The 12991-nt window shown below is 42.3% G+C and overlaps 1 protein-coding gene across 9 annotated transcripts in view; it reads left to right on the top strand.

The window, feature by feature from the left end:
• Window positions 1-521: 521 nt before the first annotated feature.
• PCBP3 (poly(rC) binding protein 3) overlaps window positions 522-12991 on the top strand; it is a gene marked incomplete at its 5' end in the record, with an annotated part of 73401 nt that continues 60931 nt past the window's right edge. For all 9 annotated transcript variants that reach the window (XM_082261001.1, XM_082260999.1, XM_082260997.1 and 6 more), the window contains 2 exons: window positions 522-590; window positions 2462-2485. In XM_082261001.1, coding sequence (XP_082117127.1) covers window positions 522-590; window positions 2462-2485 — 93 coding nt within the window. The remainder of the gene's footprint in view (window positions 591-2461; window positions 2486-12991) is intronic.

Below are 12991 nucleotides of genomic sequence, written 5' to 3'. Positions count from 1 at the left end.
ATATAAGACATTTTAGGCCATCTGCTCAGCATCACTTTGCCCAATACCACTGTCACTGTACCAAGTGACACTGTAACGTAGCCCACTCCTCCAAGCATGTATACTTACCCCACTGCCTTGCTGCCTCCAAGAACCCTGGAGCTCTCTCTGGTGTCACATCTCCAATCAACAGGCCCAAACACTATCACTCGGGAAAGGGGGTAAGAGTGCCATGACGTTGTCCCTATGTCTAAGCTCTGACACCAGTTAACATTGGAGCTTAGATATTCAGGGATTCTGCAATGGGGAGGCAGCAATGGAGGATGGCTAGTATACCCAAGTAGGCAAAGTGTCTCTTTAAGAGTCACTCTTCCTTTTTGTGCTGTTATTAAAATTCTTAATACTGTTGTTTTTATTTTTACATTTATTTGGGGAAGATGTGAATGTGCCAATATCTTGTTTCTATCCCCAACTATATGTTTATTGTGTTATGGGTTTATTTTACAGGTGACCCATAGAACTGTCCCTCCAATATTTAGGACATGGAATCCAAAGTGTCAGAAGGGGGTTTAAATGTGACGTTGACAATTCGTCTTCTAATGCATGGAAAGGTATGAGACTATTTAATCCTTATGTGGAAAAGTAACATATTGCTAATAAATGAGTACCTTTCCTGCTATTCTCAAAGGAAACGGAATTCCCAGTCAAACATTGATGTGATGATAAATCATTTTATATTACAATTTGCTTTGAGCAGCTTCAATTTATAACACCCAATTGCACATTTTTCTTGCTTTAAAAAAAAAAAAAAAAACCCAAAATGGCCCCTCAGCAGGCTCATGTCATAATGTGCTAGTATGCACAGCATACTAACTAATTATGACAGACCTATATCCCTCCAGCAGAGCGCTGCCACTGCTGACAGGGAATCCATCTTCAACCGGTCTTTCCTTCTGGGTTTGTGGGCTTCAACCATTTGAATGGCCAAGCTGTGATGATGTCACTCCCATCATCCCATGCAGGCGGAATTAGTGCATGCTATCCTTTGAGAGTGCAGTGTGCATGCACTGGTGACGTCATTGGCTGCTACACATGTATGTTTCTACTAACGGGACATGTTTGGAGATATTTACTTCTTCAGGAAAGTCTTATTATAGGCATACTGGTAGGTACAAGGCTACAAGGGGAGTTTACTAACACTTTAATTTGTCTAGTGAATGGCAGTGTATAAAATGGATACTATCTCATTTCCTCACTGTGCAAGACTTGTGGCTGCTCCCTGCTCTCCATCATACTTACCAAGCCCATTCATTTAGGCCATGTCATGTTACACTCCAAGTTGTCACTGGACAACCATTTTCCAGTTCAATTGGAATTGTTTGAATATTATGTAAAACTTTAAGCAACCTAAGTACCTGAGTTTGACTTGGTGTCAACCTCTTACCAGCCCCTATACAGCAGCATATAGACCGGGAAGTGAAGGGCAGAACTCTGGACCAATCAGGCATACTACATACAAATATTCTAACAAAGAACATACTGATAGGAAGAGAGAGCAGAGAGGGCAGAGAGACGACCTCCGCAGTCTGTGGCTGCTCTTTCACTGCCCAGTCAGACCGCTAGAAGTGGAGAGAGCAAACCAATATCCCTTAACTATGAATTATGTCATACACTTGGCTATAATGTTTGGCAGAGCTGTGTAAGTTTCACGACCAAGGACCAGTTCACAACACATGCAGTGCAGTGAATTTTTTTTCTGCATCAAAAACACAGGGAAAGAAGGTTATATGGTTTCCGATGGTATAGTTCACACCAGTGCGGTCAGTTGCAGTGCATTTCAGTTCCAGAAAAAAAAGTAGAACATGCTGCATTTTTTTGCACTGGACTGTAAGGGAATGCGGTAAAACACAAACACTGGAATGCAAAGGAATGCCTAAAAAACGCATAAAAAACTCACCAGACCCCAGTACAGTAGGAAAAAAAAAAAACAGGAAAAAGGAAGAAAAGAAGCATGTGCTATGCATAAGGAAATGCATCTAAAACGCATAAAAACATGCACTAGAACATGTCAAAAGTGTGTTAAAAACATGCATGCAGAATTGCATCAGTAATGGATCAGGAGCACGATTTTGTGGTGTGAACCAGCCCTAAATGGACAGAAATACAACTATTCTGGCACGTAAAAATGCTCCTTTATATATATTTTTAATCTGTGTTACTGTTTTTAGATGCTTGCCCAGAGTTCTGCTTTAATTTTTGACATATTCATTCCCTAATATTTAAACAGTAAATTAGCTACACATGAAAAAGTAGGATGTATTTAGATAGATATGGTTACTTAGCAAAAAACTATAGAAAACAATTATTTTTATGGCATATTTTTATATTTTGAGATATCTTTATTATTGTATTGCAATTCATTTTCAACTATTTGAAAAGAAACCATTAGACACCCTGATAATAACTTTATATTTTTTCACAGGAAGTTGGAAGCATAATTGGAAAGGTAAGATCTGATGTCTTTTTTTTTTCATATATAGATGGTGATAATTCAACCTGTAAGAAATAGTGTGACACTGAATACAGACAGTGCCTTGAAGCACACCTATACTGCAAAAGAGAAACTTGTTAGGCTCCAGGTAAAGTTGCTAAGAAGTTCTTATTTACGCAGTAATTATTCTAGGTATGAGTACATAATATGTACAGTAAATGTAACTTGGAGCATAGCTAGGTATACTCTAGTGCGTGATAAGCCTTGTCTTGGTCTGATTGCTACTGTGTTTTGCCAGGGCCATAGATAAGGGGGTACCACCAGTCCTCCTGTATGGGGTTCGGGCCAGCAGGGGGGCCCAGGCAGCAGGGTGAATCGGATGTGGGCAGGCAGGGTGATTGATACGGCAGGGGGGCAATTACTGGAACCAATCCCCTGTATGGCTCTTTCTGCAGCAGCTGAAAGCTGGCTTCTTCTCCTCTCCCTCCTGTTGTCTCAGCTGCTGCAGAGAGAGCCATACAAAGGATCGGTTCTAATAATTGCCACTGCCACACCAATCACCATCCATATGCACCATGCATTTCCCCCTGCTGCCCAGTCCCCCTTGCCCCCGCAAAGCTGCTGGCTTCCCTCCTCTTCTTCCCGCTAGCAGCTGCAAGCTCACAATAGGATCCTTCAAGATTGAGTGTGGGGGAAGGGTTAGGTAAATATGTCATGCTTATCAGCCTCTTCCTTTTCTGAATGAACAAAATGAGTGATCAGTAACAATCACTCACTGTGTTCATTCATAACTGAAGCATTGACTGTATGGGGCCCTGTGTCAGGTTGTTTATATGGAGCCCCCGTGGTTTCTAACAGCAGCCCTGGGTTTTGGTAGGGACTTTAGGGATGATTTTCTAAAGATAAAGAAGCTGTTCACTTCGCAAGGAAATTTACCTCAGCTTAGTAAATGAGGTGAAGCTCTGCTGACTTCCCTTGTCTAATCCTGTAAAAGCATTTTTTTTTCTTTAATTTTCCTTGCATACGATTGCAAAGTGAATTTATACCACATTCACTAACCAATGGGGTAATTTCCTTACAAAGTGAAGAGGTTAATTGCCTTTAGTAAATCAACCTATGTGACAATGGTTACAGTAGGTAAAATCTATTCATGGGTCCCAGTAAACACAATAGGATTGGTCTGAATGGCCTAGAAGCACTAGCAAATATGAATTTTACATAGAAATTTTAATGTTTTGGACAAATTAATAATAAATGTCCCATGCATGAGGTGAATACATATCACAATGCTGGGAACGGCTGGGAAATTACCTGACAAAGCCTGATTTCGACTCTGGTTGCCAGGTCTTTACCAGATTGCTTACATCTCTAGAATTCTCATTCCAGATATGTAAATAAAATTCAGTGTGCATGGCGTTGTTTCTTTAAATCATTGCACAGTGCACCGTTCAAGTACCATCTGTCAGGTGAAGACTAGATGGAGGGAGGGAGAGGATTGGCAGGAGCTGTCTCTGCTACAAGAGGAGGAGGGACAGAGAGGAGAAGGAGCTGTGCATGCTACAAGAAGAGGAGCTGTGCCTGCTACATGGAGGAAGGAGGTAGAGGAGGAGGAGCTGTGCATACTACGAGAGGAGGAGCTGTGCCTGCTACATGGAGGAAAGAGGTAGAGTAGGAGGAGCTGTGCATTCTACACGAAGAGGAGCTGTGCCTGCTACATGGAGGAAAGAAGTAGAGTAGGAGGAGCTGTGCATGCTACAAGAGGAGGAGCTGTGCCTACTACATGGAGGAAGGAGGTAGAGGAGGACAAGCTGTGCATTCTACAAGAGGAGGAGCTGTGCTTGCTACATGGAGGAAGGAGGTAGAGGAGGACGAGCTGTGCATACTACAAGAGGAGGAGCTGTGCCGGCTATATGGAGGAAGGAGGTAGAGGAAGACGAGCTGTGCATACTACAAGAGGAGGAGCTGTGCCTGCTACATGGAGGAAGGAGGTAGAGGAGGACTAGCTGTGCATACTACAAGAGGAGGAGCTGTGTCTGCTACATGGAGGAAGGAGGTATAGGAGGACTAGCTGTGCATACTACAAGAGGAGCTGTGCCTGATACATGGAGGAAGGAGGTAGAGGAAGATGAGCTGTGCACTCTACAAGAGGAGGAGCTGTGCCTGCTACATGGAAGAAGGAGGTAGAGGAGGACAAGCTGTGCATACTACAAGAGGAGGAGCTGTGCTGGCTACATGGAGGAAGGAGGTAGAAGAGGACGAGCTGTGCATACTGCAAGAGGAGGAGCTGTTCCTGCTACATGGAGGAAGGAGGTAGAAGAGGACTAGCTGTGCATACTACAAGAGGAGGAGCTATTCCTGCTACATGGAGGAAGGAGGTAGAGGAGGACTAGCTGTGCATACTACAAGAGGAGGAGCTATTCCTGCTACATGGAGGAAGGAGGTAGAGGAGGACTAGCTGTGCATACTACAAGAGGAGGAGCTGTGCTGGCTACATGGAGGAAGGAGGTAGAAGAGGATGAGCTGTGCATACTGCAAGAGGAGGAGGTGTGCCTGCTTCATGGAGGAAGGAGGTAGAGGAGGAGGAGCTGTGCATACTACAAGAGGAGGAGCTGTACCTGCTACATGGAGGAAGGAGGTAGAGGAGGACGAGCTGTGCATACTACAACTGGAGGAGCTGTGCCTGCTGCATGGAGGAAGGAGGTAGAGGAGGACGAGCTGTGCATACTACAACTGGAGGAGCTGTGCCTGCTGCATGGAGGAAGGAGGTAGAGGAGGACGAGCTGTGCATACTACAACTGGAGGAGCTGTGCCTGCTGCATGGAGGAAGGAGGTAGAGGAGGACGAGCTGTGCATACTACAAGAGGAGGAGCTGTGCCTGCTGTAAGAGGAGGAAGGAGGGAGAAGAGAAGGAGCTGTGCCGATTACAGAAGAAATGAGGGAGAAGAAAAGGAGCTGTGCCTGCTACAAGAGGAGAACGGTGGGCAAGGAGATGGAGGAGCTGTGCTTGTTACAGGAGGAGGAGCAGGGGGGAGGAGGACACACTGTGCCTGCTACAAGACAAAGGGGGTAGTGAAAGAAGGAGGAGCTCTGCCTGCTAGAAGACAGGGAGAGTAGAAGGAGCTGTGCCTGCTATTGTTGTGTAGGAGGCTTAAAACTGGGTGAGGAACTACTAAACTCTGCTTCTAAGGTGAGGTTGCGGAAGACAGTTTCATGTCATAGGTCATACATTATGGCAAGACTGAGTACTGCAACAAAACACAAGGTCTCTCCCAGGCAAAGATTTAAAAGCAGACTGTGGTTTCAAGATTTGCTGTTCAAGCTCTTTAATGAAGCACACAGACATGGGCAACATTGAGAACCGTAGTTGCAGTGGTCGGCCTAGGAAACTTAATGCAGTAGATGATAGACACATCATGCTTACTTCCCTTCGACAGTAGCATCAGTACAGAACTGGTGGAAACCAGTGGTACCCAGCTACACCCATCTACTGTCCAGAGAAGTCTACCCAGAACTGGTCTTCATAGAAGAATTTCAGCCAAAAACCATATCTCTGATGTGGGAACAAGGCTAAGCAATTTAACTATGCACGAAAACATTGGAACTGGGGTGCAGAAAAATGTCAGCAGGTGCTCAGGACTAATGATTCAAAATCTGAATTATTTGGCTGTATCAGGAGGGAGTTTGTTCACTGAAGGGCTGGAGAGTGGTACAATAATGAGTGTCTGCAGGGAACGGTGAAACATGGTGGCAGTTCCTTGCAAGTTTAGGGCTGCATTTCTGCAAATGGAATTGGAGATTTGGTGAGGATCAATGGTGTCCTCCATACTGAGAAATACAGGTAGATACTTATCCATGATGTCATACCATCAGGGAGGCATGCAATTGGCCTCAAATCTAGGACAACAACCCCAAATATACATTTAATGTCATAAAGAACTATCTTCAGTGTAAAGAAGAATAAGGAGTCCTGGAAGTGATGGTTTGGCCCCCACAGAGCCCTGATCTCAACATTATTGAGTCTGTCTGGGATTACAAAAACAGACAGAAAGATTTGAGGCAGCTTACATCCACAGAAGATCTGTAAACAGTTTTCCAAGATGTTTGGAACAACCTACCTGCCAAGTTCATTAAAAAATGTGTGCAAGGGTACCTAGAAGAATTGGTTCAGTTTTTGAAGGCAAAAGGTCGTCACAGCAAATATTGATTAGATTTGAATTTGTCTTTTGTTCATTTACTTTCCATTTTTTAATGAATAAAAAAATAAACTAATAACACTTCTATTTCTGAAAGCATTATTAATTTACATAATTTTTCACACCTGGCTAAAACTTTTGCACAGTAGTGTATGTTGTATGTATGTGTATGTTGTATGTATGTATGTTGTATGTATGTGTATACAGTGGTATGTATGTTGCATATATGTTACATACAACTGACCCCTGCATTCTGTGCATTACTCACTCCTGATCTCTACACTCTGTACATTACACATGTGACCCCTGCACTATGTACGTTACCCATGCCAGACCCCTGCACTATGTACAGTACATTACACACTTCAGACTTCTGCACTCTGTATGCAGGCACGCGTTTTACGTTTCTCCCACTAATAGCACAGTTTTGCCACACCCACTTTATAGCCCTGCTCCGAGTCCGACACCCTGCTATGTCCCCATTCTCAGCAATTCTGAATTCCAAAAATTCCCAGGTATTCGGAATAATATCAATTGTACGGCGGTAATGTACACAGTGACCCTTAACCATGTATTGGCCCCTGGTAAAAAATGGCCCTATGTTTTAAAGTATACAGTGTACACATTCCTGTTAAAATGTCAAGTTTCTGTGATGAAAAAATATGAAAAAAAGATAAACATTATAAGAACTTTTTCCAACTTTAATGTGACCTATAAATTTTACAACTCAATTGAAAAACAAACTGAATTCTTTTAGGGGGGGGGGGAGCAAAAACAAAAAACTAAAATAATGTGGTTGCATAAGTGTGCACACTCTCTTATAACTGGGGATGTAGCTGTGTTCAGAATTAAGCAATTACATCCAAGATCATGTTAAATAGGTGTCAGTACACACCTGCCATCATTTAAAGTGCCTCTGATTAACTCCAAATATAGTTCAGCTGTTCTAGTAGGTCTTTCCTGACATTTTCTTAGTCGCGTCCTACAGCAAAAGCCATGGTCTGCAGAGAGCTTCCAAAGCATTAGAGGGATCTCATTGTTAAAAGGTATCAGTCAGGAGAAGGGTACAAAAGAATTTCCAAGGCATTAGATATACCGTGGAACATAGTGAAGACAGTCATCATCAAGTGGAAAAAATATGGCACAACAGTGACATTACCAAGAACTGGACGTAACCCCAAAATTGATGAAAAGACGAGAAGAAAACTAGTCAGGGAGGCTGCCAAGAAGCCTACAGCAACATTAAAGGAGCTGAAGGAATATCTGTCAAATACTGGCTGTGTGTTACATGTGACAACAATCTCCCGTATTCTTAATATGTCTGGGCTATGGGGTAGAGTGGCAAGATGGAAGCCTTTTCTTATGAAGAAAAATATCCAAGCCCGGCTTAATTTTGCAATAACACATCTGAAGTCTCTCAAAAGCATGTGGGGAAATTTGTTATAGTCTGATGAAAGCAAGGTTGAACTTATTGGCCATAATTCTTCTAAAAATATTTTGGCACAAAAACAACACTGCACATCACCAAAACAACACCATACCCACGGTGAAGCATGGTGGTGGCAGCATCATGCTTTGGGGCTGTTTTTCTTCAGCTGGAACAGGGGCCTTAGTCAAGGTAGAGGGAATTATGAACAGTTACAAATACCAGTCAATACTGGCACAAAACCTTCAATCTTCTGTTGTCATGCTGAAAGATGAAGTTCCTCTTCATGTTCAGCTTTCTAATGACCCAAAGCATACATTCAAATCTACAAAGGAATGGCTTCACCAGAAGAAGATTAATATTTTAGAATGGCCCAGCCAGAGCCAAAACCTTAATCTGATTGAAAATCTGTGGGGTGATCTGAAGAAGATGGGAGATGCCATCGGAATCTGACAGATTTGGAGTGTTTTTGCAAAGATGAGTGGGCAAATTTTAACCAAGTCAAGATGTGCCATGCTGATAGACTCATACCCAAAAAGGCTGAGTGTTGTAATAAAGTCAAAAGGTGCTTCAACAAAGTGTTGTTTTAAAGGTGTGCACACTTATGCAACCATATTATTTTAGTTTTTTATTTTTACTGCCCTCCACCTGAAAGATTTCAGTTTGTTGTTCAATTGAGTTGTATAGTTTATAGGTCAGGTTCTGAAATGATTTATCTTTGTCTCGTTTTTTTACATCACAGAAATATATGCAGCAGCATGTGCTGTTGTATAGCCTGCCTCAAGAGGGTAAATTGTAAAAAAAAAAAAAAAAAAAACATAATAGCATTTGTAGGAAAATTGTACAGTATTATTCTGAACATCAAAATCTGTAAACTTCACAGTGATGTTAGCCAGTGAGAATGGTAATGTTGTACAGTCAGTTCCATAAATATTGGGACATTGACACAATTCTAATCTTTTTGGCTGTATACACCACTACAATGGATTTGAAATGAAACAAACAAGATGTGCTTTAACTGCAGACTTTCAACTTTAATTTGAGGGTATTTACATCCAAATCAGGTGAACGGTGTAGGAATTACAACAGTTTGTATATGTGCCTCCCACTATTTAAGGGACCAAAAGTAATGGGACAGATTAAAAATCATAAATCAAACTTTCACTTTTTAATACTTGGTTGCAAATCCTTTGCAGTCAATTACAGCCTGATGTCTGGAACGCATAGACATCACTAGACGCTGGGTTTCATCCCTGGTGATGCTCTGCCAGGCCCCTACTGCAACTGTCTTCAGTTCCTGTTTGCTCTTGGGGCATTTTCCCTTCAGTTTTATCTTCAGCAAGTGAAATGCATGCTCAATCGGATTCAGGCCAGGTGATTGACTTGGCCATTGCATAACATTCCACTTCTTTCCCTTAAAAAACTCTTTGGTTGCTTTCGCAGTATGCTTCGGGTCATTGTCCATCTGCACTGTGAAGCGCCGTCCAATGAGTTCTGAAGCATTTGGCTGAATATGAGCAGATAATATTGCCCGAAACACTTCATAATTCATCCTGCTGCTTTTGTCAGCAGTCACATCATCAATAAATACAAAAGAACCAGTTCTATTGTCAGCCATACATGCCCACCACCACCATGCTTCACTGATGAGGTGGTATGCTTTGGATCATGAGCAGTTCCTTTCCTTCTCCATACTCTTCTCTTCCCATCACTCTGGTACAAGTTGATCTTGGTCTCATCTGTCCATAGGATGTTGTTCCAGAACTGTGAAGGCTTTTTTAGATGTTGTTTGGCAAACTCTAATCTGGCCTTCCTGTTTTTGAGGCTCACCAATGGTTTACATCTTGTGGTGAACCCTCTGTATTCACTCTGGTGAAGTCTTCTCTTAAATGTTGACTTTGACACACATACACCTACCTCCTGGAGAGTGTTCTTGATCTGGCCAATTGTTGTGAAGGGTGTTTTCTTCACCAGGGAAAGAATTCTTTGGTCATCCACCACAGTTGTTTTCCGTGGTCTTCCGAGTCGTTTGGCGTTGCTGAGCTCACCGGTGCGTTCTTTCTTTTTAAGGATGTTCCAAACAGTTGATTTGGCCACACCTAATGTTTTTGCTATCTCTCTGATAGGTTTGTTTTGTTTTATCAGCCTAATGATGGCTTGCTTCGCTGATAGTGACAGCTCTTTGGATCTCATATTGAGAGTTGACAGCAACAGATTCCAAATGCAAATAGCACACTTGAAATTAACTCTGGACCTTTTATCTGCTCCTTGTAGATTGGATAATGAGGGAATAACACACACCTGGCCATGGAACAGCTGAGCAGCCAATTATCCCATTACTTTTGGTCCCTTAAGAAGTGGGAGGCACATACACAAACTGTTGTAATTCCTACACCTTTCACCTGATTTGGATGTAAATACCCTCAAATTAAAGCCGAAAGTCTGCAGTTAAAGCACATCTTGTTTGTTTCATTCCAAATCCATTGTGGTGGTGTATAGAGCCAAAAAGATTAGAATTGTGTCGATGTCCCAATATTTATGGACCTGACTGTATATGCTAACATAGTAAATGCGTTCCCTGAACCTTTTAAAGCAGCTGGTCAAAAAAACCTCTACTTCATACAGAGCACAGCATGCACTATGGCTTTTTAAACTTTTATTGTTTTTGTACAGTTGCCTTTGTTAATATCAGTCTTCACTTTATGCAGTTGTGTTCCTACATGAGATGTAAAGATTAGGGATGATCGAACTTTTCAAAAGTTCGGTTCGGCCAGAACATCCGAACTTCCCGAAAGTTCGGCCCGGATTTCAGAACCCCATTGAAATCAATGGGACCCGAACTTCGGTAATCAAAAAACACCATTTTGAAGCCCTAAAACCCAATAAATGCCCCTAAAAAGTGCCTAGGGTTCTGGGTCATACCCCAGGGACTATGAATCACACAAAAAAAGTTCTTAAAAATTGTCATTTTTGATAGAGAGCCAATTATTGGAAAAATTAAAAAAAAAAAAAAAAAAATTCTTTGGATTTAGTATCTGTGGTGTCTAAAAAGTGTACCTGTGAAGTTTCAGCTCTGTAGCATGTCCAGAATCATAAAAAAAAGATTGTTTGTATTAGAACACTTATAGCACAGGATAGTGGCTTCTCGCTTTTCACACCTTGCCGGTTTAGTAGCAAGCGTTTTTTTGGGCATTTTTTGGGTTCTTTTGAGGCAGGAAAAACATCTTAACTTGTGTATACGGGTATATATACCACTATACACAAGTTAAGATGTTTTGCCTGCCTCTAAAGAACCCAAAAAAATGTCCAAAAAAACGCCTGCTACTAAACCGGCAAGGTGTGAAAAGAGCGAAGCCATATTACAGTTCTATAATTGCACTAATACAAATGATCTTTTTTTTATGCTTCTGGACATGCTACAGAGCTGAAACTTCACAGGTACACCTTTTAGACCCCCTAGACACAAAATCACACAAAAAAAGTTCTTAAAAATTGTCATTTTTGATAGAGAGCCAATTATTGAAAAAATTAAAAAAAAAAAAAAAATTATTTGGATTTAGTATCTGGGGGGTCTAAAAAGTGTACCTGTGAAGTTTCAGCTCTGTAGCATGTCCAGAACCAGAAAAAAAGATCATTTTTCAGTAGAGCAGGGATGGTGGGACCCTCCTTTTACACCTAGATGATTATTAAAAAATAAAAACTGAAATATCACATGGTCCTAAGTATTCAGACCCTTTGCTGTGACACTCATGTATTTAACTCAGGTGCTTTCCATTTCTTCTGATCATCCTTGAGATGGTTCTACACCTTCATTTGAGTCCAGCTGTGTTTGATTATACTGATTGGACTTGATTAGGAAAGCCACACACCTGTCTATATAAGACCTTCCAGATCACAATGCATGTCAGAGCAAAGGAGAATCATGAGGTCAAAGGAACTGCCTGAAGAGCTCAAAGACAGAATTGTGGCAAGGCACAGATCTGGCCAAGGTTACAAAAAGATTTCTGCTGCACTTAAGGTTCCTAAGAGCACAGTGGCCTCCATAATCCTCAAATGGAAGACGTTTGGGACGACCAGAACCCTTCCTAGAGCTGGCCGTCCGGCCAAACTGAGCTATCGGGGAAGAAGAGCCTTGGTGAGAGAGGTGAAGAAGAACCCAAAGATCACTGTGGCTGAGCTCCAGAGATGCAGTCAGGAGATGGGAGAAAGTTGTAGAAAGTCAACATCACTGCAGCCCTCCACCAGTCGGGGCTTTATGGCAGAGTGGCCCGACGGAAGCCTCTCCTCAGTGTAAGACACATGAAAGCCCGCATGGAGTTTGCTAAAAAACACCTGAAGGACTCCAAGATGGTGAGAAATAAGATTCTCTGGTCTGATGAGACCAAAATAGAACTTTTTGGCCTTAATTCTAAGCGGTATGTGTGGAGAAAACCAGGCACTGCTCATCACCTGTAAAATACAGTCCCAACAGTGAAGCATGGTGGTGGCAGCATCATGCTGTGGGGGGTGTTTTTCAGCTGCAGGGACAGGACGACTGGTTGCAATAGAGGAAAAGATGAATGCGGACAAGTACAGGGATATCCTGGACAAAAACCTTCTCCAGAGTGCTCTTAGCACTTGTTGGCCATTTTGCCTTCACTCTGCGGTCCAGCTCACCCCAAACCATCTCGATTGGGTTCAGGTCCGGTGACTGTGGAGGCCAGGTCATCTGGCGCAGCACCCCATCACTCTCCTTCTTGGTCAAATAGCCCTTACACAGCCTGGAGGTGTGTTTGGGGTCATTGTCCTGTTGAAAAATAAATGATGGTCCAACTAAACGCAAACCGTATGGAATAGCATGCCGCTGCAAGATGCTGTGGTAGCCATGCTGGTTCAGTATGCCTTCAATTTTGAATAAATCCC

The sequence above is a fragment of the Pelophylax lessonae genome, assembly GCF_965119305.1.
Source record: "Pelophylax lessonae genome assembly, chromosome: 6".
NCBI classification, from domain to species: Eukaryota; Metazoa; Chordata; class Amphibia; order Anura; family Ranidae; genus Pelophylax; species Pelophylax lessonae.
This window is presented reverse-complemented; position numbering and strand designations above follow the sequence as displayed.